The sequence below is a fragment of the Rattus norvegicus genome, chromosome 14 (assembly GCF_036323735.1).
Source record: "Rattus norvegicus strain BN/NHsdMcwi chromosome 14, GRCr8, whole genome shotgun sequence".
NCBI lineage: Eukaryota > Metazoa > Chordata > Mammalia > Rodentia > Muridae > Rattus > Rattus norvegicus.
The window spans coordinates 5,472,586-5,495,187 of NC_086032.1; the positions used below are offsets into that span (position 1 = coordinate 5,472,586).

At 43.7% G+C, this 22,602-nt stretch overlaps 1 protein-coding gene and 1 long non-coding RNA gene across 6 annotated transcripts in view; one reads left to right on the forward strand and one right to left on the reverse strand.

The window, feature by feature from the left end:
* Positions 1–9,363, reverse strand: part of Abcg3l1 (ATP-binding cassette, subfamily G (WHITE), member 3-like 1) — a 52,707-nt gene extending 43,344 nt beyond the window's left edge. For 2 of the 5 annotated variants that reach the window (XR_010057347.1, XM_039091661.2), the window contains exons 1-2: positions 9,238–9,362; positions 1,442–1,663 (exon numbers count right to left, since the gene is read on the reverse strand). Coding sequence is in view for 4 of the 5 variants with exons in the window: in XM_039091661.2 (XP_038947589.1) it covers positions 1,442–1,644 (203 nt within the window). In the remaining variant the exon portion in view is untranslated. Of the gene's footprint in view, positions 1–1,441; positions 1,664–3,430; positions 3,565–9,237 lie in introns of all 5 variants that reach the window. The other 3 variants (XM_017599095.3, NM_001004076.2, XM_017599096.3) reach the window with 3 other exon arrangements.
* Positions 9,364–9,520: 157 nt separating this feature from the next.
* LOC134481818 (uncharacterized) lies at positions 9,521–21,883 on the forward strand. The gene is made up of 2 exons (XR_010057663.1): positions 9,521–10,864; positions 16,683–21,883. It is a non-coding gene; the product is annotated as an uncharacterized LOC134481818 (long non-coding RNA).
* The last annotated feature ends 719 nt before the right edge of the window (positions 21,884–22,602 follow it).

Consider the following 22,602-nt stretch of genomic DNA (forward strand, 5'->3'; position numbering starts at 1 on the left):
CTAGGGCATTCCTTATTAATGCAGAGACAAAGCACAAGCATAAATCAGTCTCAGAACACTGATTGATTGCTTCAGTGTAGTGAAGATTCAAACTGAGAAGGGCACATTCTTACAGAAGCTCAGTTCCCTTCCCACTCGTCCTTTCACATTCAGATGATGTGTCAACCCTTTGCTCTGTCCATGTCCTTCTCAGTAAGAAATGGTGGTAGTTGTAGGCAGAGGGGCAGGAATGACCAGAGCCCAAGTACAGAACGTAGGGTTGGGTGTGGAAGACAGAGGGTGTGTAGACTGAGCTGGGGGACCTTGGTACGCATGCTCTCCTTAGGATTTGTTATGGGCTACTCTCTCTGCTTTGTGGAACTCTGTTTCCACATTGCTTTTGCTCTTTCTAGCTCTCTGTGAACTTTGAGCAGATACATCAGGCCCTGACTGTCTGCTGTTGGGACTTCCCTCATTGCTCCCATCTGGGTCACCTGTGATTGACCCAGTCAGCAGGCTGGAAACTCACCCTTCAGTTTTGGGAGGGCCGTGTGCATACAAATGTACACAATTCTTTTAGACCTTCAAATTTCTAGAGTTTAAATTTCCCTTTTCATGCTTTGATTTTAATACTGTCTTCAGTATTACTTTTTCATCCCTAATTTTATTGAATTGCAATCATTTATCGTGTTCCCTTTTGGTACTATGTCTAGGGTTTGTCAAGTTTATTTGTATTTCCAAAGAACCAACTTCATGTGTCACTAATCCATTAATGTTGCTCTTTAGTGTCCACCCCCATTAAATTCACTGCGGTCATGAACCTGTCTGTAGGTAGAACAAGGAGAGGCTGGATTGATGGGGTAAGCACCTAAGTTAAGCCACCAGAACTAACATAAAGTTGGACGCAGTAGTGGGTATCTCTAAGTCCAGTGCTCTGTTAAGAGAGGAGACAGAGACAGGAGAATCCCCAGAAGCTTGCAAGGTGCTAGCCCAGCATACACAGCAGTGAGCAATCAGAGACTCTGTGTCCAACAAGGTAAAGGTGAAGATCAATGCACAAGGCTGTCCTCTGAAGATTTAGGTCAAGGATGTATAATAGCATCTGCACATCTGTACCTGTGTGCACGCACACACACATATACAACCACATATGCAGACATACATTATACACATGCATATACACACACACAAATAACACACATCCACACACACCGGCATCCACATACTTACACACACACACACACACACACACACACATACAGACACACACACAAATATGCACAGATGTATAGACACATACATACATGCATACTCAGATACACTTATACACACACATATACACAAACATACACACACATGGATACACTTATACACATGCACACACAGCTTATTTATAGAGAGGTAGTCTGTGTTTCTTGAGAACATTATTCAATACAGTGTTGTCTTTAGCTCATGGACATACCTGATGCTCGACAGTCTTTCCATCACACGTGTCTGCTGACGAAGTGGAAATCCGCTCTGCACTGTTTCTCTGTAGCTGATGTTGTGAAAACTCAACACAGCCTCTTTAGTCAGTGTCTCCGGGTCACTGGTGTTTGTTTCGGGAAGGTCACCTTGACGTCTTTCTATCATTGGGATTACAATGGGGTCGTTACTGGAAGACATCTTGAGAGGTTCTTCCTTCCTGCGGAAGGAAAAGCAATAGCAAGTTGAAGGTCCAGACAAACACAGTCATAACACAGATCCTCGCACTCACTGATGGCTTTCAACTGTGCTGCCATAGGTAGACTCCTTTCTCATGAACAGTGCATAGCTCTGTGATTACCTGAGGACCCAGATGAGAAGCAGATATAACAGAGTACATAGACCCCCATTAGACACCATGTTCCTAAAAAACAAATGAGCAAATTGAACTAAAGATAAAAGTTACCTGTAATTAATACAGAAAGGGACAGATAAGGGGGCAGATTTGTCTTATGTCAAAAGCATATTATGACACATTATAAGTTTAGAGGAAGAATAAGTTTAGAGAAAAATAATGACCACCATTACCACATCTCCTGTTTCTGTCTGTCTGTGGGTTGGTCTGTCTGTCTGTCTATCTCTGTGTGCGTGCATATGTGTATTTGTGCATGTGCATGTGTGTGTGTGACTGTGCATGAGTGTGCGTGTGTGTGTGCATGTGTGTGTGTGTGTGTGTGTGTGTGTGCGCATATATGTTTAATTTGGGGACATGGCATAGTCAGTGGAACTGAATGGTTACCAGGAAAAGTCTTGCATGATTCACAGCTTCTATAATTCTGGTCATTAGGCTTCTCCAGCCAGCCATGGGGATAAACTTCAAAGCTGCAGATAGTGACTAGTGAATGTGTGAAACAGTTGAAAACTCCATCTTCATTAAAGCTGGTTTTCCTTTCTAAAAGCTGACACTGTGGGTGCTGAACTGTCTGTCTGGGATGGACCAGACTCTCAGGCAAGCCTCCTCTGAGAGCAGCCTCAGAGCAGACAGGGTGGGAAGCAGCCGCATGAAGAGTTCTGACTGCAATAACCAAAGCAAGCCAGCGAGTGAGGAGCAGCAGAGAGGCCAACCCTGCCCCCTCTGCCTTCCTCTCCTGCTACAGTCACACAGAACCACCTAGGCCCAGGGCAAACTCCAGAAAGGGCAAGAAAACAGAACCTGCTGAGCACATCTGCCAGAAGCTTGGTTATTTCCCAGAAAAACTAAGAGCAGTCGGTCACCAGGCAAAAGTGGAGCCTCATAGCTGTGGCTCTGAAAACCCCGAGCCATCCACAGTTTCGATTATAAATGTCTAGCATGTCAGGAGACATGGTCGAATATTCCAATATTGAGACCATGCAAGTTCAGGAGTAATAAAGACTGTGGCTAGCAATCATGAATGATAGGACAGTTGGTGGCTTTATGCACAGAAAGAAAATACGGATTTCTTATCACAATAAAAACTTGCTTTGAACGCAATTGCGATTAAGATTTCAATAAACGCATTTAGCATTAACCATTTAAACACTGACACATTAACAGGAAGACCTGGAGGAGCACAGGACTGATACCGAAAGGAAACCCATTCTGGGTGGGAATTATTGTATGAAAAGGAAGCTCCGGGTTGGAAAGACAGAGTCCTGCGCGGGAGCCTAAGAAGTGTGCAGGGCTTGAGGAAAGGCTCTGAAGTCCCTGAATGCCTGTGGAGGGGAAATCGCAGAACACAGATTACACATGAAGAATCTCAGGCCTGGGCCTGAGAGCGCAGGTCAGTGCAGAGGGCACCTTCAGCATCTGTGAGGCCTGGGCTGCAACTCCAGGGTAAAACAGGCTGCCCTGCTGATGTCAGGCTGTCAGGAGACACTGTCAGTCTCATGAGCCTTCAGTGTAGCCTGGATGTTCAACCTCCCACTGTCCCCTTCTGCAGTCAGAGCAGTACCGAAAATAACTTACTGAATCAATCTCTGTCAGTACTCAGATACACGTACTTCAGTCCACAGGTCGGAACTATTGGACAGCAGGACATTCAGATGAGGCATCCACTTCTTTAATTTCCCAGCAACTTTCCTTTTCTCTAAGGCCTGTGGCTTTTGACAAGTACAGCAATGTAAAATTTTTATTCCAACCCTAAGTACCAACATTGTCTCTCAGACCACAGACTACACTTAACACAGTGGCAAACAGGATCACCAAGAAAGCGTGACAGTGGAGCAAAGTTCAGAGCAGACTGTGGGAGGCAGAGGCAGAGCTGATACACATGCAGAGATCTGATCTGGAGCAAGGGAGCCAATAAATCCACAGGGGTCCAAGCACAGTGTCCGTTCATGGTACAGAGATGGTTCAAGGTGCAGATTGCTTCAAAGCTGATGATACCCAGCCTAAGGGGTCTGAACGTAAGAGAGCTCAAGTGGGCCATTTCAAGTGGTGCTGATCACGGTCAGCAGAAATCCCGAGGATGGACTTCTCTGTTGCCTGTGTATGTGGTGATGCACACGTCAGGTGGCCTGGTGGTGGCTCAGTGGGGACCCAAGAAAGGGCATTGCAGTGCTCATGGCCCTGGTGTTTTGGACAAGCATTCAAGCTTGGTTTCTCTGACAGGGTCTTCAAACATCTGCATGTCTAGGTGTCCTGGGCTCAATGTGTTCATAGGTAGGAATCATATGTCTACAAATTATTTGACAATCTGTTTTTCTGTGCTAGGTACTTGTACACATACAGTACAAAGTCGTTTTACCTTAACATTTGCTTCCAAAACAAAGCGAACCACTGCTTTATAAAATGGAGTCACTCATGGTAAGGCTTACTCTGATAATTACTGTCCTACATAATACAAAGAAACACAGAGATGGGCACAGCCCAAGTTCTACCCTATTTCTCAGATGGCCAGTACCAGGAGCTTCTAAGTTCTGATTTTGACTGTCGTGGGATCCAAAATCATCCAGCAGAAGTCATGGTGCCCTGAGGGACACCATGAGGGACAGTAGCAGAAGTGGGGTGACTGACAGACACCCTCATGGCTCAGGCTGTGGAGGAATGAGGACAGGAAGCCCTGCCTCCTACAACCAGGAACAACATGGCTCCTGTGGATGAGTGCTGAGCCTGAGAGGTCTGAGCAGGTGGCTGGCAGACCCTCGGTTTCTGAAACAGCCTCATGATGCACGTTGTATGCAGCAGATAGGGGCTGAGAGCTCTGACCCCTAGTTACAAGGATTACTCAATTCCCACAGCTTCCTCCTCACTGTGAAAATCTTAGGGCCCCAGGACTCCTGCTCCTCATTGCAGAACGCCAAGCTCTGTTTGCCATCTCCACTTCCCCCAAAGCAGCTGTGAGACACAGCTTTGCCTAGACAAACCCCACAAACTGAAGTGTTTACATAGACCACAGGGCACAGAGACTTCTGGGTAGAAGGAAAGAGGTTCATAAATAAGGGAGGTCAGCCATGTGAACACTGCTCTGTTTTTACAGCACCTGAGTATTATGTGAAGCACCTGAGTACTGTGCGCAGCACCTGAGTACTGTATGCAGCACCTGAATACTGTGTGCAGCACCTGAGTACTTTGTGCAGCACATGATTACTGTGTGTAGCACCTGAGTACTGTGTGCAGCACCTGAGTACTGTGTGCAGCACCTGAGTACTATGTGCAGCACCTGAATACTGTGTGTAGCACCTGAGTACTTTGTGCAGCACATGATTACTGTGTGTAGCACCTGAGTACTGTGTGCAGCACCTGAATACTGTGTGCAGCACCTGAGTACTTTGTGCAGCACATGATTACTGTGTGTAGCACCTGAGTACTGTGTGCAGCACCTGAGTACTGTGTGCAGCACCTGAGTACTATGTGCAGCACCTGAATACTGTGTGTAGCACCTGAGTACTTTGTGCAGCACATGATTACTGTGTGTAGCACCTGAGTACTGTGTGCAGCACCTGAATACTGTGTGCAGCACCTAAATATTGTGTGCAGCACATGAGTACTTTGTGCAGCACATGATTACTGTGTGTAGCACCTGAATACTGTGTGCAGCACCTGAGTACTTTGTGCAGCACATGATTACTGTGTGCAGCACCTGAGTACCATGCGCAGTTGCTGAGTACTATGTGCAGCACCTGAGTACTGTGTTCAGCTCCTGGGTACTGTGCACAGCACTAACCTGTAAGATGGCAACGGAAAGCACAGAGACACACCAGCTAGGATCCTGATGCCCCCAGTCATGGAAAATTCTCTGAGAGCAACGAGAGGCTCTTCCAGTTCTCTTCCTTCCAGATATTAAATCTTTATGTGTTATTTTAATATGTTACACTATTCAAAGTTTTTATTAGAATATCTTTAATATTTTAAGATCTTTGTATGTGTTTACTTAATCTTGATGTTAACTTTGAGACAGGGTCTCCCTGTAGGGCTCAGACTTGCCTCAAATTTGTGATCCTCCTCCCTCAACTTCTATGTGTCAGGACAACAGACCTGCGATTTATCTTATTTACACAGTTTAAACTTTTGTAAGTATATTGTTCTTAATCTCTTGTTCTTTTCTCTTCCTCTCCTTTTTTCTAGTCTTTCCATGTGTTTTTATTCAATTATATTACTATTGTTTTTACCTTTATCAATTTCAACTTCAAGTTTTATTCTAAATTGGATTTGCCCATTACTTTGTTGTCATACTTGTTTGGTTGCTTTGGCTTGATTGTTTTAGACAGGGTTTCTCTTTGTTGACCTGGCTGTCCTGGAACTCAGTCTGTAGACTCGCCCACTTCTGCATCTCAAATTCTGGGATTAACGGTGTGAGCCACCATTGCCTGTTCATAACCTACTTATGCCCATCCTGATCATTGTGGGGAAGTAGGATCTGGTATTGTTGTTACTGTGGTTTATTTTCTCCACTCTGATGAGTGGTGGGAGTTAAGCGCTCAGAGCAAGGATGCTTGCTTGAGAAAGCCACACATCAGTGTGTGAAACATATTCACTCCCACAATTGCACAAAACACAACAAAGAAACACAAGACTGGGTGGAAACAAAGTAACACAACTTCCTGGAAAGATCATGACTTTTGTGTCAGCATCTAAAAATAAATGTATTTAATTAGGTAAATATTTAACAAATCATTAAAGAGGTTAACTGAGAGTGGATGGCAACTTGCACAAGATAAACAACTGAAGGAAATAAGCCAAAGATAACAGCATATAGTGGATGAGTAATAAATACTGAATTTCACAAGATAGAAATTTTAGAAAAGTTTGCACATAAACTTTTAAAAATTCAGGAGAAAGCATCTACAACCAACTAAATGAACTGAAACGTAAACAACCAGGGTTTCAAAGTCAACGTGATGAGTTATTGCTCTCAAAAAAGAATCAAAAAAAATTATGATGACCTCCAGGACATGACTGAGAGATCAAATAGGAATGTTTTTATTAGAATAGAATGTTGGAATATAGAGTAAAGATGTAGGAAACCTATTCAGTCAAACAAAAATCACAAAGTGTCCTATATCTATTCAAAGATGAGGACATCCAGATTTGGAAATAATCTACACCACCACATTAGCATGACCATAAATAACTTTGTCATATCACACTCTAGGCAAAATCTCAAGGATGCAGAACAAGAAGAATGCTGCCAGGTACCACACAGAGGAGCCAAGGTACTTACAAAGTCCCCGACTGGCAAACCATTGAGAACAACAGTGCATTCCTTGATAGAAATCCCCGAGGCCAGAGCACGGAACGATGCACTCTGAGCACTCAGAAAATAACTGAGAGCCAACATGGCTACACACAAAAGTGTCCTTTATAAAGACCTTCAGGATGGGCGTGACTAGTGCAAAGTGTGACCACTGAGCCAGCACTGAAGAAGGTACTTACAGGAAAATTCTAAACACAAGGAAGAAGACACAAAGCGACAATCAAGAGTGCAGGAGAAATAAATCTCGAGTTCTAAGGAACCAACAGTAGTAACTTGGTAAGCGCTGGTGAGCTTTTCATCCACGTGACGCACACTGGAGTCACCTGGGAAGAAGAGACCTCAGGTGAGCAATCGTACCCATCAGGTTGGCAAGGCTGTTGGGGAGTTTTTGATGGATGATTGATGTGGGAGGGCCCAGCCCACTCTGGGGTCCTGGAGTGTTTAAGAAAGCAGGCTGAGCAAGCCATGAGGAGCAACTAGTAAGGCGTATTCCTCCATGGTCTCTGATTCAGTCCCTGCCCGAGTTCCTGCCTCGGTGTCTCTCAGGGATGGATTGTGATGTGGAAGGGTTAAGCCAAATCAACGTTCTCCTCCCCAAGTTGCTTTTCATCGTGATGTTTTACCACAGCAATAGAAAGCAAACTAACATCGAGACAGCAAACCTCTAAGGGAGAAGGGGAAAAAAAAAAAAAAGAAGCCGAGGCAGAAAATGCAAAGAGGGAAGAAGCCCCTTCAATTTCTTAGATTTCATTCATCACAGATTTTAACCCTGACTCAAACGTACATAGAATTGAAAAGCAAAAATCAGTAAGCAATCACTGATTGCAGCAGGAACTCATGGAGCTGGCAGAGGCATACCAAGACTGAAAGTGAAAGACAGAAACGGAGTTTTCAGCAAAGACTCCAAAGCAAGCAGGAGCAGCAGTGGTCGGACCCAGCAAAGTGGACATCCAGCCAAAGTCAGGCCAAACGCAGACGACCACGTATTAATAATGGGAACACTCCATCGCAACATCTCACAAGTCAAAAGGTAATTTCTGGTGTCCCATCTGATCATGAGGAATCGGACTAAAAGTCAAGAGGAAAAGAAAGCACATGACACTTGACAGTATGTGTGCTTTGCAAAAAAGCCAATTTAAAAAAAAAAAGCGATTCAGCACGGAACACGGTCAAGAATAGAATGACGTCATTCTCAATAGATGGAGACTTTGAAAGCCCGAACTCATTCTTGATTAAAGCCATGAACACACCAGGAAGAGAAAGCTCACACCTCAGATAATCAAGGTAAATGCGAGAATCCTATCATTACACTCGATAGGGAATGAGTGAAATTACTTCCTCTAACATCCACATGGGGCCGAGGGTGATCTTTCCATCAGGTATTATCTAAAACAGGCTTGAGTCCTCAGAGCCGTAAGTCAAGAGAAAAATACAAAAGAGATACAAACCGGAAAGGAAGGAGTCAAATTGCCCTATAAGTAGATGAGATGCTTCGATATTTAAAATCCCTCGGGACTGGCAGAGCGCTTGCCTGGCATATGCAAGGCTCTGGACTTGATCCTCTGAAGCACTTGTGAAGAAAAAGACTCTGAGTACCATCCAGAATGCAGCAAGACAGCTCTGCAGGTAAAAGTGCTGTCTACACAAGGCTGATCATCTGCGTTACAGCCCATGAGTTTTATCTACAGCCCCATGCCTTTGTAATCGCCAGAAAGCTGAAGGGCCATCTACCCTGGAATACACACACAACTGACAGAAACGCAGAAGAGGCTGTGCCTCAACAGCTTGGGAGAAAAGAACTGACTTTGCAAGTTTCCCTATGATCTCCCTCCACACAGCTTTCAGCCCCGCCCCTCCCCCAGACCCTGAAAAGTCCCAGAAACCCTGCTGAAAAGCATCTCCGGATTTAAATAAGCAGCCTCGGTGCTGGAAACATGCTTGCGCACCTCTGAATGTACCCGGAGTCACAGACTGTGCACTGTAAATTGGAGAGGTGTCTAATGTTAATTCTGGAACAGCAAAGCCAGCCCTGCTCTCCCACACTCACTGCAGGCAGATGCAGGGAAAGAGGACTCACCCAGCGGCTCAAGGACCCGAAGCCTCCGACAGAGTCCCTGGCTTCTTCCCAGAGGCTGCCAGGGAAGGAAAGTGAAGACCTGCCTGGGCGGAGCAGGAAGTGAGGCTTGGAGGCCGCACACCACGGGGTGGGGAGTCAGGGTTCTTGTGCGCTAAGTGGTTGGGGCTCCACGGGGTCAGCAAGACTGAGAGAGCTGGGCAGTCTGCACTATGCCCTAGATCAGGGTCGAATCAGTGCTGGATGTTGAGGATCTGACGTCTGGATGAAGAGGGGGAAAGAAAAGTAAAAGTGCCTTTTTTTTCTCTTATTAACTGAATTGGCGGCGGGGTAGCAATCAGAAAGTGAACATGAGCATAAAGCAGAAAGAGACAAACAAGGGGTCACGACTGCAGGGGATTTGTTTCCTTGGGCGCGAAGGTTGGTAATATAATTTCGTTTGTAGTTTCTTTTTATAGTTCAAGAGAACAATTGTTCACAGTTGTAATCTTTGTAACTGAGAGGCTAAGGCAGGAGGATTGGGTTTGTGTGCCTTGGCTAAACATTGAACTTTTATCTCCAAAAGAACAAGAAGACAGGGTGATTGCACTTGGACTGTTAACCTGGGTCAGAAGGTGCTCTGTGTACAGCAAAGGACGCATCTTAGACCCGTTAAAGTTAAAGGTTGAAGGAGTGAATTTCACTACCCAACCAGTTTTAACATTCTAGCCTGGATTAGGGAAGAACCCACAAATCGTCCTGCCCCGCCCCTGCTGCCCCTCCCCAGCAACACACACCTCTAGCTGAGGAACTGTAGACAGTTGGTGACTGCCAGGGGAGAAAAAGTCAGTCAGTTTTCTTAGGGAGAGTGGTCCTTGGTGTGTTGACTGACCAGGGGAGGTTTTTACACTGAGGAGTGTATGGGCAGCTCTGACTGGACTCCATGGGTTATTGAAGGAGAGGAAAGGGGGAGGGGGAAGAGGGAGAGAGGAGGGAGGGAGAGAGAAAAGGAGGAGGAAGTTCCAGTTGGGAGAGAACTCTGAGGGGAATTCTGTGGGAAGGCAGCAGTGGAGATTAAGTGAGGCTGACTGTGGTTAATCCATCCTATGTATTAAATTCTTGAAATTCTCAAAGAATAAACATTTTAAATAGCTTTCGTTAGGGTAAACTTTTACTGGAGTCCAAATACACAGAAAGTGAGAAGGGGCCAGGGCAGTGGACTGACTTCTAAGCATAAGGTCCTGAGTTCAGATCCCAGCACCCAGGGAAAAGCCTGCTAATGGGCAGGGGAGGCAGGAGGGTGCCTGGGGCTGGCTGGCCAGCATTCTGTCTGTCAGAAATCCTCCAGTTCATTCCTCAGGTTCAGTGAGGGAGGGAGGGAAACACCAATGTCACAGAATGCAAGATACATTTACCATGTGACACATTTGTTATTGTGAGACTCAGAGGGTTTTTTTTTTTTTTTTAAACAGAACATTGAGAGCACTTCTGGGATGGAGGGTAGGAACAGACACCTATAATCTCAGGACTCATAGCCTGAGACCCAAGTTTTCCAAGTTGAAGGACAGCCTGTGCTACATAGGAAGTTGTAGCCTGGGCTACAAAGACTGCTTCTGCCCTCTACTTGGAATCTAGAACATAAGTTTTTCAGGTATATCCTTATGAATTTCTGAACTTTGTTGGTATCTGATGTAATATGTCTACTATCGGTGTGCATTTTTCTTTGCTAGTTTGCTAACATGCAGTTGGAGCCCCGGGTCAGTCCATGTATAGTCTTTGGGTAGTGGCTTAGTCCCTGGGAGCTCTGGTTGCTTGGCATTGTTGTTCATATGGGGTCTCGAGCCCCTTCAAGCTCTTCCAGTCCTTTCTCTGATTCCTTCAACGGGGGTCCCGTTCTCAGTTCAGTGGTTTGCTGCTGGCATTTGCCTATGAATTTGGTATATTCTGGCTGTGTCTCTCAGGAGAAATCTACATCCGGTTCGTGTCAGCCTGCACTTTGCTTCATCCATCTTATCTAATTGGGTGGCTATATATGTATGGGCCGCATGTGGGGCAGGCTCTGAATGGGTGTTCCTTCTGCCTCTGTTTTAATCTTTGCCTCCCTATTCCCTGCCAAGGGTATTCTTGTTCCCCTTTTAAAGAAGGAGTGAAGCATTCACATTTTGATCATCCATCTTGAGTTTCATGTGTTCTGTGCATCTAGGGTAATTCAAGCATTTGGGCTAATAGCCACTTATCGATGAGTGCATACCATGTGTGTTTTTCTGTGATTGGGTTACCTCACTCAGGATGATATTTTCCAGTTCCATCCACTTGCCTATGAATTTCATAAAGTCATTGTTTTTGTTAGCTGAGTAATATTCCATTGTATAGATGTACCACATTTTCTGTATCCATTCCTCTGTTGAAGGGCATCTGGGTTGTTTCCAGCTTCTGGCTATTATAAATAAGACTGCTATGAACACAGTGGAGCATGTGTCTTTTTTATATGTTGGGGCATCTTGTGGATATATGCCCAAGAGAGGTATAGCTGGATCCTCAGGTAGTTCAATGTCCAATTTTCTGAGGAACCTCCAGACTGATTTCCAGAATGGTTGTACCAGTCTGCAATCCCACCAACAATGGAGGAGTGTTCCTCTTTCTCCACATTCTTGCCAGCATTTGCTGTCACCTGAGTTTTTGATCTCAGCCATTCTCACTGGTGTGAGGTGAAATCTCAGGGTTGTTTTGATTTGCATTTCCCTTATGACTAAAGATGTTGAACATTTCTTTAGGTGCTTCTCAGCCATTCTGCATTGCTCAGCCGTGAATTCTTTGCTTAGCTCTGAACCCCATTTTTTAAATAGGATTATTGTCTCTGTGCGGTCTAACTTCTTGAGTTCTTTGTATATTTTGGATATAGGCCCTCTATTTGTTGTAGGATTGGTAAAGATCTTTTCCCAATCTGTTGGTTGCCATTTTGTCCTAACCACAGTGTCCTTTGCCTTACAGAAGCTTTGCAGTTTTATGAGATCCCATTTATCGATTCTTGATCTTAGAGCATAAGCCATTGGTGTTTTGTTCAGGAAATTTTTTCCAGTGCCCATGTGTTCGAGATGCTGCCCTAGTTTTTCTTCTATTAGTTTGAGTGTATCTGGTTTGATGTGGAGGTCCTTGATCCACTTGGACTTAAGCTTTGTACAGGGTGATAAGCATGGATCAATTTGCAGTCTTCTACATGTTGACCACCAGTTGAACCAGCACCATTTGCTGAAAATGCTGTCTTTTTTCCATTGGATGGCTTTGGCTCCTTTGTCAAAAATCAAGTGACCATAGGTGTGTGGGTTCATTTCTGGGTCTTCAATTCTGTTCCATTGGTCTATCTGTCTCTCTCTGTACCAATACCATGCAGTTTTTATCACTATTGCTCTGTAATACTGCTTGAGTTCGGGGATAGTGATTCCCCCTGAAGTCCTTTTATTGTTGAGGATAGTTTTAGCTATCCTGGGTTTTTTGTTATTCCAGATGAATTTGCAAATTGTTCTGTCTAACTCTTTGAAGAATTGGATTGGTATTTTGATGGGGATTGCATTGAATCTGTAGATCGCTTTTGGTAAAGTGGCCATTTTTACTATATTAATCATGCCAATCCATGAGCATGGAGATCTTTCCATCTTCTGAGGTCTTCTTCAGTTTCTTTCTTCAGAGGCTTGAAGTTCTTATTGCACAGATCTTTTACTTGCTTGGTTAAAATCACACCGAGGTACTTTATATTATTTGGGACTATTATGAAGGGTGTCATTTCCCTAATTTCTTTCTTGGCTTGTTTCTCTTTTGTGTAGAGGAAGGCTACTGATTTATTTGAGTTAATTTTATACCCAGCCACTTTGCTGAAGTTGTTTATCAGCTTTAGTAGTTCTCTGGTGGAACTTTTGGGATCACTTAAATACACTATCATATCATCTGCAAATAGTGATATTTTGACTTCTTCTTTTCCAATCTGTATCCTTTGATCTCCTTTTGTTGTCTGATTGCTCTGGCTAGAACTTCAAGAACTATATTGAATAAGTAGGGAGAGAGTGGGCAGCCTTGTCTAGTCCCTGATTTTAGTGGGATTGCTTCAAGTTTCTCTCCATTTAGTTTAATATTAGCTACTGGTTTGCTGTCTATGGCTTTTACTATGTTTAAGTATGGGCCCTGAATTCCTATTCTTCCCAGGACTTTTATCATGAAGGGGTGTTGAATTTTGTCAAATGCTTTCTCAGCGTCTAATGAAATGATCATGTGGCTCTGTTCTTTCAGTTTGTTTATATAATGGATCACGTTGATGGTTTTCCGTGTATTAAACCATCCCTGCCTGCCTGGAATGAAGCCTACTTGATCATGATGGATGATTGTTTTGATGTGCTCTTGGATTCAGTTTGCAAGAATTTTATTGAGTATAATTGCATCGATATACATAAAGGAAATTGGTCTGAAGTTCTCTTTCTTTGTTGTGTCTTTGTGTGGTTTAGGTATAAGAGTAATTGTGGCTTTGTAGAAGGAATTTGGTAGCGCTCCATCTGTTTCAATTTTGTGGAATAGTTTGGATAATATTGGTATGAGGTCTTCTATGAAGGTTTGATAGAATTCTGCACTAAACCGGTCTGGACCTGGGCTCTTTTTGGTTGGAAGACCTTTAATGACTGCTTCTATTTCTTTAGGAGGTATGGGGTTGTTTAAATGGTTTATCTGTTCCTAATTTAACTTCGGTACCTGTTATCTGTCTAGGAACTTGTCCATTTCTTGAAGATTTTCAAGTTTTGTTGAATATAGACTTTTGTAGTAGGACCTGATGATTTTTTTAATTTCCTCTGGCTCTGTTGTTATGTCTCCCTTTTCATTTCTGATTTTGTTAATTTGGATACACTCTGTGTTCTCTGGTTAGTCTGGCTAAGGGTTTATCTATCTTGTTGATTTTCTCAAAGAACCAACTTTTGCTTCTGTTGATTCTTTGTATAGTCTTTTTTATTTCTACTTGGTTGATTTCAGCTCTGAGTTTGATTATTTCCTGCCTTCTACTCCTCCTGGGTGTATTTGCTTCTTTTTGTTCTAGATCTTTTAGGTGTGCTGTCAAGGTGCTGATATATGCTCTCTCCTGTTTCTTTCTGCAAGCACTCAGAGCTATGAGTTTTCCTCTTAGCACAGTTTTCATTGTGTCCCATAAGTTTCGGTATGTTGTACCTTCATTTTCATTAAATTCTAAAAAGTCTTTAATTTCTTTCTTTATTCCTTCCTTGACCAGGTTATCATTGAGTAGAGCATTGTTCAACTTCCATGTATATGTGGGCATTCTTCCCTTATTGTTGTTGAAGACCAGCTTTAGCCCATGGTGGTCTGATAGGACGAATGGGGTTATTTCTATCTTTCTGTATCTATTGAGGCCTGTTTTTTGACCAATTATATGGTCAATTTTAGAGAAAGTACCATGAGGTGGTGAGAAGAAGGTATATTCTTTTATTTTAGTGTAGAATGTTCTATGAATATCTGTAAAGTCCATTTATTTCATGACTTCTGTTAGTCTATGTCTCTGTTTAATTTCTGTTTCCATGATCTGTCCATTGATGAGATTGGGGTGTTGAAATCTCCTACCATTATTGTGTGAGGTGCAATGTGTGCTTTGAGCTTTAGTAAGGTTTCTTTTATGAATGTAGGTGCCCTTGTATTTGGAGCATAGATATTTAGGATTGAGAGTTCATCTTGGTGGATTTTTCCTTTGATGAATATGAAGTGTCCTTCCTTATCTTTTTTGATGGCTTTTAGTTGAAAATCGATTTTATTTGATATTAGAATGGCTACTCCAGCTTGCTTCTTCAGACCATTTGCTTGGAAAATTGTTTTCCAGCCTTTCACTCTGAGGTAGTGTCTGTCTTTGTCTCTGAGGTGTGTTTCTTGTAAGCAGCAGAATGCAGGGTCTTCATTGCATATCCAGTTTGTTTATCTATGTCTTTTTATTGGGGAATTGAGTCCATTGATGTTGAGATATTAAGGAATAGTGATTGTTGCTTCCTGTTATATTCATATTTGGATGTGAGATTATGTTTGTGTGCTTTTCTTCTCTTTGTTTTTGTGCCAAGACAATTAGTTTCTTGCTTTTTCTAGGGTGTAGCTTGCCTCTTTATGTTGGGCTTTACCATTTATTATCCTTTGTAGGGCTGGATTTGTAGAAAGATATTGTGTAAATTTGGTTTTGTCATGGAATATCTTGGTTTCTCCCTCTATGTTAATTGAGAGTTTTGCAGGATACAGTAATCTGGGGTGGCATTTGTGCTCTCTTAGGGTCTTTGTGATATCTGTCCAGGATCTTCTGGCTTTCATAGTCTCTGGTGAGAAGTCTGGTATAATTCTGATAGGTCTGCCTTTATATGTCACTTGACCTTTCCCCCTTACTTCTTTTAATATTCTTTCTGTTTTGTGAATTTGGTGTTTTAACTATTATGTGACAGGAGGAGTTTCTTTTCTGGTCCAATCTATTTGGAGTTCTGTAGGCTTCTTGTATGTTTATCGGCATCTCTTTCTATAGTTTAGGGAAGTTTTCATCCATGATTTTGTTGAAGATATTTACTGGTCTTTTGAGCTGGGAGTCTTCACTCTCTTCTATACCTATCATCCTTAGGTTTGATCTTCTCATTGAGTCGTGGTTTTCCTGTATGTTTTGGACCAGTAGATTTTTCCATTTTACATTATCTTTGACAGTTGTGTGGATGATTTCTATGGAATCTTCTGTTCCTGAATTCTCTCTTCTATCTCTTGTATTCTGTTGGTGATGCTTGTATCTACAGCTCCTTGTCTCTTCCTTTGGTTTTCTATACCATGCTTGTCTCCATTTGTGCTTTCTTTATTGCTTCTATTTCCATTTTTAATTCCTTCACCTGTTTGATTGTTTTTTCCTGGATACCTCTCTATATGCTTCTACTTGTTTATTTATGTTTTCCTGCCTTTCTCTAAGGGAGTTCTTCATTTCTTTCTTGAAGTCCTCCATCATCATGATCAAATGTGATTTAAAATCAAGATCTTGCTTTTCTGGTGTGTTTGGATATTCAGTGTTTGCTGTGGTGGGAGAATTGGGCTCCGATGATGCCATGTAGTCTTGGTTTCTGTTGCTTGGGTTCCTGCACTTGCCTCTTGCCATCAGGTTGTCTCTGTTGTTACCTTGTTCTGGTATTTCTTTTCTTTTTTTTTTTTAAATATTTTATTTATTTATTATATATGAGTACACTGTAGCTGTCTTCAGACACACCAGAAGGGGGCATCAGATCTTATTACAGATGGTTGTGAGCCACCATGTGGTTGTTGGGATTTGAACTCAGGACCTCAGGAAGAGCAGTCGGTGCTCTTAACCACTGAGCCATCTCTCCAGACCCTGTTCTGGTATTTCTGACAGTGGTTAGACTGTCTTATAGACCTGTGTGTCAGGAGTGCTGTAGACCTGTTTTTCTGTTTTCTTTCAGCCAGTTCTGGGAGCAGTGTGTTCTGCTTTCAGGCGTGTAGTGTTTCCTGTCTACTGGTCTTCAGCTGTTCCTGTGGGCACATGTCCTGAGTCTACCTGGCAGGTCACTTGGAGCAGAAAAGTTGGTCTTACCCCTACTCCCAGTGCAGGAGTTTCTCCTGAGGGGCTGCTTTTGAGTTCTCCGTGCGTGTGGCAACCAGAAGGGCCTGCCTGCCTTTTCCCGGGGCCCCTGTGCTCCTCGGTCCCAGATGGCATTAGGTGTTTTCCTCTAGAGTCAGAAATGTGGGCAAAATGTAGTCTCTTCTGGCTTCCCAGGCGAGTCTGCCCTTCTGAAGGTTTTGCTCTCCCTCCCACGGGATTTGGGTGCAGAGAGATTTTGACCAGGTCCCTTCAGATCTGGGTGGTGTCTGGACTGCAGGGGACCTGCCGCCTAGGTGCCCCTATTTTCCAGTTCCCAGAGGCCCTAGACAGTTTCCTCTTAGGCCAGGGATGTGGGCAGGGGTGGGCAGTACTAGAGGTCTCTCCCGCTCTGAAGTCTCAGGAGTGCCCACTTGTCCAGGTGGTGAGCTCTCTCTCCCACGGGGGTTTGGGAGTAGGGAGCTGTGGGCCAGGATCAGTGGGGTTCAGTCTCCAGCTAAAACCGGAAGTGTCTGGTCCCAGAGGAATTTTGCCTCTGTGTGTCCTGAGTCCACCAGGCAGGTCACTTGGAGCAGAAAAGTTGGTCTTACTTCTATTCCTGGGGCTGGAGTTGCTCCTGGGGGGCTGCTTTTGAGCTCTCCGTGAGGGCAGCAACCAGAAGGGCCTGCCTGCCTTTTCCTGGGGCCCCTGTGTGCCGTGGTCCCAGATGGCGTTAGGTGTTTTCCTCTGGAGTCAAAAATGTGGACAGAGTATTGCCTTTTTTTTTTTTTAAAGTAACTCTAAGACTTGATGCTCACAATTGAAGTTTTACTAGGAAAGCTGCTCTAGTTATAATGAAAAAAATGTTATTATCATTTCTAAAAATCATAAACAAGATTTTTAAATTATGAAGGCTTTCCTGTGATGAGACAATCAGTTTCCCTGAGCATTGTTATGTTCTCTCCCCCTCTGGAACCTTCTTAATGGTTGTTTCAGTTCACATCTCAGGAAAGGGGCCCTCCCAGGTTAGCTTCGGTTTGTTTTCTGTTTGGTTTGGTCCCCTAGCAGGAAATGATGGGCTGGTAATTTTTAGCAGAGGAGTCTTGGCGAAACTGTAACCTGAGAGGTGTCTTGGGGAGGAGAAAACCAAGACATCATTTATGAGAAACCAATTTGTTTCCCTGGGGAGAAGGCCTGTAGATCATACTGACATGTGACATTCATGTGGAGAGGGGACCCCTCTCCCTGAGAGCTATTTTATCCTTAACTAAATCTCTTTAGTCATGAGTTACTCTAAGACCCTTCATTCTACTAGCAGTAGTGGTGGAGGGAAGGGAGGAGGCCTGTGTCCACGGGAGGAGGCGTCACATCCTATCAGTGCACAGTTATGTTTGTTTGTTGATTTGTTTCCTTGGTATCTGTGGATGTCCATCTGGATGCCTCCACAGGGTTCCAGTTCAGATTTTACATCTGGGTTTTTAATTAACTCCAACCCCCTTTTTCTGTTTTGGCAAGTCACACATTGTTAACACACACGTTTGGCACAGACCTATGAAGACTCCTACTTAAGTTTGGTTTCTATTGCTGTAAAAAAGTCATCGTGAGTCCAAAAGTATGTGGAAAATGAGTTTACTTAGCTGACTATCCTGACCATATTCTATCATTAAGAGGAGCAAAGATAGAAACTCAAGGGAGGAAGGAATCTGGAGGCAGGAGCTGGAGCAGAGACCATGAAGGATGCTGATTACTGGCACACACCCATAGCTTCCTTGCCTACTTTCTTATCCAACCCAGGATGACCTTCCCAGAATGGTGCTGTCCACAGTGGGCTGGGTCCTGCCACATTAATTAATCAAGAAACTACCTCCAAAGGTTTGTCTATAAAAGAATCTGATGGAATCATTTTCTCAACTGAGGAACTGAAGCTGCTCTCTCTCTCTCTCTCTCTCTCTCTCTCTCTCTTTCTCTCTCTCTCTCTTTCTCTCCCTCCCCCCCCCCCCCCAGAGTTTCTCTGTGTGGCTCTGGTTGTCCTGGAACTTACTCTGTAAACCAGGCTGGCCTTGGGCAAGCCCCACCAGCTTTTGACAATGTTCTCTCTTCATGATGAACAGAGCTTCCTTCAAGCTGTCAAAAGAACCAACCAGCAAAACCCACACACCCACAATCGTAACCTCTGTATTGCATCACCCATAGCCTGTGGTACCCAGTGGATTTCTTGTAAGATGTAGGATGGTTAGAGTTTAGTCTCTCAATACTCCGTGGCCTCTCTGAAACAGACCATTTACCAGAGGGGTCTTATTGTCCTGCATCCTGCCCTGACCTAGAAAGACAATGACAGAAACACCGCATGTCCTCTCTGACCATCACTATTCTCTTTGCTGTAGCTTGTAAGCTTTGTTGGAAACAGGACCGCTTTAACAGTGTTGTCACTAACTCTGTGCAACATGGAGCTAAAGCTCAGATGGTTTAAAATGAATTGGGTTTTGTTCTTTCAAGTCGTTAGGTCAAACAAAGGTAGCAAAACCACAAGTAATTATGTTGATAACATGCATTTTTTTGTTTTGTTTCTCTGATAACTGAAGTTGGTTATATAAAGCTTTAGAAGCCACTGTTTATAACTGTTACCATGAGATGGTGACACTTCTATCAACTCTGTCGATTTACATAAAGGTTTGATATCAATGTACTGACCATCCACTTACAAATTGTAATATCCTGCCTATCATCTTCAATGTTTATGGCTTACATATCTTAAATAGCTTACTCAGTCGCTTGCAACCTACATAAACTTTCTAGTTTTTCTTTCTGTTCTGGAAATATTGTTTAATCTTTATACATAAATTGTTCTTTAACATTTCCTCCTCCTTTCTTATTTATTTATTTATTTACTTTTGTTTTTGGAGACAGGGTCTCTCCGTTTAGCCCCTGCTGCCCTGGAACTCGTTCTGTAGATCGAGCTGGCCCCAAACTCACAAAGATTCACCTGCCTCTGCTTCCCAAGTGCTGGGATTAAAGACATGCTCCAACATACTCAAGATTATTTTTACATCTTATTATATTTTTTTAAACTAACTTTTTAGAAATTCCATGGGACATGGGTGTTTGACTGTTTACAGTTACACATTTAAAAAGCAATTATGTCTTTATCATCAGGATACGGAAGAAGAGTAAAATGCAATTTTTTAAACCACTAACAAGAATATGGTAGTTTAAAGTTTGCCTTTGTTGTTGATGTAGAAATCTACTGGTGAGTTTCACTATCTCAGTAAGACGCCTGTCAGCTTCAGAACAAGGCGTCCTTGTTTGTTCACATCTGAAACATATTAGGGGTGAAGTGGAAATGTAAGGGATCCATGGAAAGTCAGTTGTGTTGGATAGTATTTTGCTGGGGCAAACACGCAAGGGAGTGTTTTCCTGAAGTCGACACAGGTGAGAGGCTAAGGCAGACTCGTGAAGGAACGTTTTGCTAAAGGGAGGTTACAGGAGAGAGGATGTTCTGCTAAAGCAAGCACGTGAAAGGACACATGAAGGGTTCTTTGTCAATGACACTCACTTACTGGTCTGCTTTACATTGCATTTTAGCTCCAAGGACCAGAATGCCAAGGTTTCCTTTACAGACATGTGTGTATGGGCAGGCCAGCAGGCTAGGCAGAGTACTGAGTCCAAGTCCTGATGTGATTAATGGGCAGAACACTTCATCACTTTTTCTTTGTCTCCTGTGTGTGGTGGCTTAAGATTTCTATTGGGTGCTGCAAACTATGGGCAGGGAGCTAAAAGTGTGAAGTCTGGGGGAGGCGATTCCAGGAATCACCTGGTGAAATCGAAAGTATGCTGGAGCACAGTGACCATCCTGCCTGCCTCTTTTCTGCTTTTCTTTCCCTTGGGTGAAAAGGAGACACATGGGGCACACTGGACAGACTCCTGCCATGGCAGTAGCCAAGCACTCCTTTTTCGATTGTATTATGGCCTGCTCTACAAGATGCAAAACCTGTGTGGTGCTGTGGCTAGTGAGGCCATATGTATCGGGAGAATCTGCTGTTATTCTTCTAAATGGATATGGTATTGAACTGACTTCTAATGAGTTACTGTTACACCTGTAGATTAGTACATCTCAGACATTAATTCGGAGAAGCTTGGTTTCGATTCTTTGATGGACAGAGACCCACAACATCAGTAGAAGGTGATGGATTGACGCAGAGACCCCCAACATGCAGAGAAAAGAGACTGCAAAGGATCCAACCCTGAACAGGAAGTCTGCATCACACCTCTCCTCCCAAGGCTTAGGGATCACGGTGAGGTCAGGTGAAAGACTGTAAGAGCCGGAAGCAGTGGGTACAGGGAAGCAGGGCCATCCAGTCACAATTGTGCAGTGACACACGTGAATGCAAAACAGTTGTGACAACATGTGAAACACTTGACCTAGATAAAGGCAGCAACATCCCAGTATGGAAGGGAGAGGTGGACAGGAAGTCCCACCCTTAGCTCAGGAGCTATTCGCAGCTGCTGGCTGCTGGGAATGGGGAGCCATTTTTCTTTAAAGATGAAGCCTCTGGAAACCAGCCTTTGCTTCAGTGTATGGCCCTATACACAGGCACCCGTAGACAGTCTACGGTGGCCCTGTTTATAAAAAGCAAAACAAAGCATGAGGCGGGATAGGAGGAGAAGTGAGCCTGACAGGAAATGGAGCAGCTGCTTTTCAGATGCTCATACAGCACCACTTGCAGGAGTTTGTTCAGCCTTCAGTTTCCAGAGTGATGAGAGTCCATCTTGGCAGGGGGTTATGGCAGCAGGCGGCAGGCATGGATGTGGGATGAGGAAGCCAAATGCTCAAGTGTTCCCATGAATTCACAAAGCAGGGAGAGATTCACAAGTGGGGCAAGACTATGGCCACCCAATGATGCCCAGTGACACACTTGCCTCATCACATCTCTACCTCACACAGCACAAGCAATTGTGAACCCAGCGTCCCCTAATGCTCAGGGACATTTCTCATTCAAAAATCCCCACGGAAGAGGAATTTGGGGGGAGGGGAAGAATAGGGGTGAACTTGATCACCACACCTTACAGGCATTTATATACCTCAAACAAGATTTAAATAAAAACATATTTATTAAAGATTTACATCTCTGGATGGCCATATGTATATGACCATATATAGATAGGAAATAGAAACAGACTGAACACTTTCTCAAAGCCACGCATCTCCCATTGCCAAGCTACAGGATGTCCTTGCACCAGAAGAAATGATGCAAATTGTAACACATTCAGTAGTTCTGTTCATCTGCTCTGCTTGGTGGGAAAGTGTAGAATCTGGTTCACTTGTCTGTTGATTCATATACACTAAGGGTATCATTTATGGACATCTAAGACTGAACAATCATTTCTACAGAGATGAGCAGACGAATGCTAACACAGAAGACTGACTTACTGCTGAGGACTCTGAAATCTCCCGCTGTTTCTAATGCTTTTCAGGGCACAAGGGAGCCCTGAGATAGCCTCCTCCTGATGAACACTTACTTTCTCATGACCCTTGCTTTCCCATTAGAGACCAGTGAATAAACCAGGTCATCTCTGCTGTAGCTAACATGGCGGCAAGTCTCTTACACCAGCATGAAAGCAAGGCAGCAATCTGCTCCCTTTGTGAGGGAATCAGCCAACCGCAGCCTTTACTGATTCCAAATTATTATGGTTTCTAATGCAGTCCCAGGAAATGTCTTTTAAGAACCCACTAGAAATGGCCTGTTAGCTACATCCTAGGACTGACATTAGAGCAACAGTCACAGAAGAGGAAGAGAAGGAGGAGG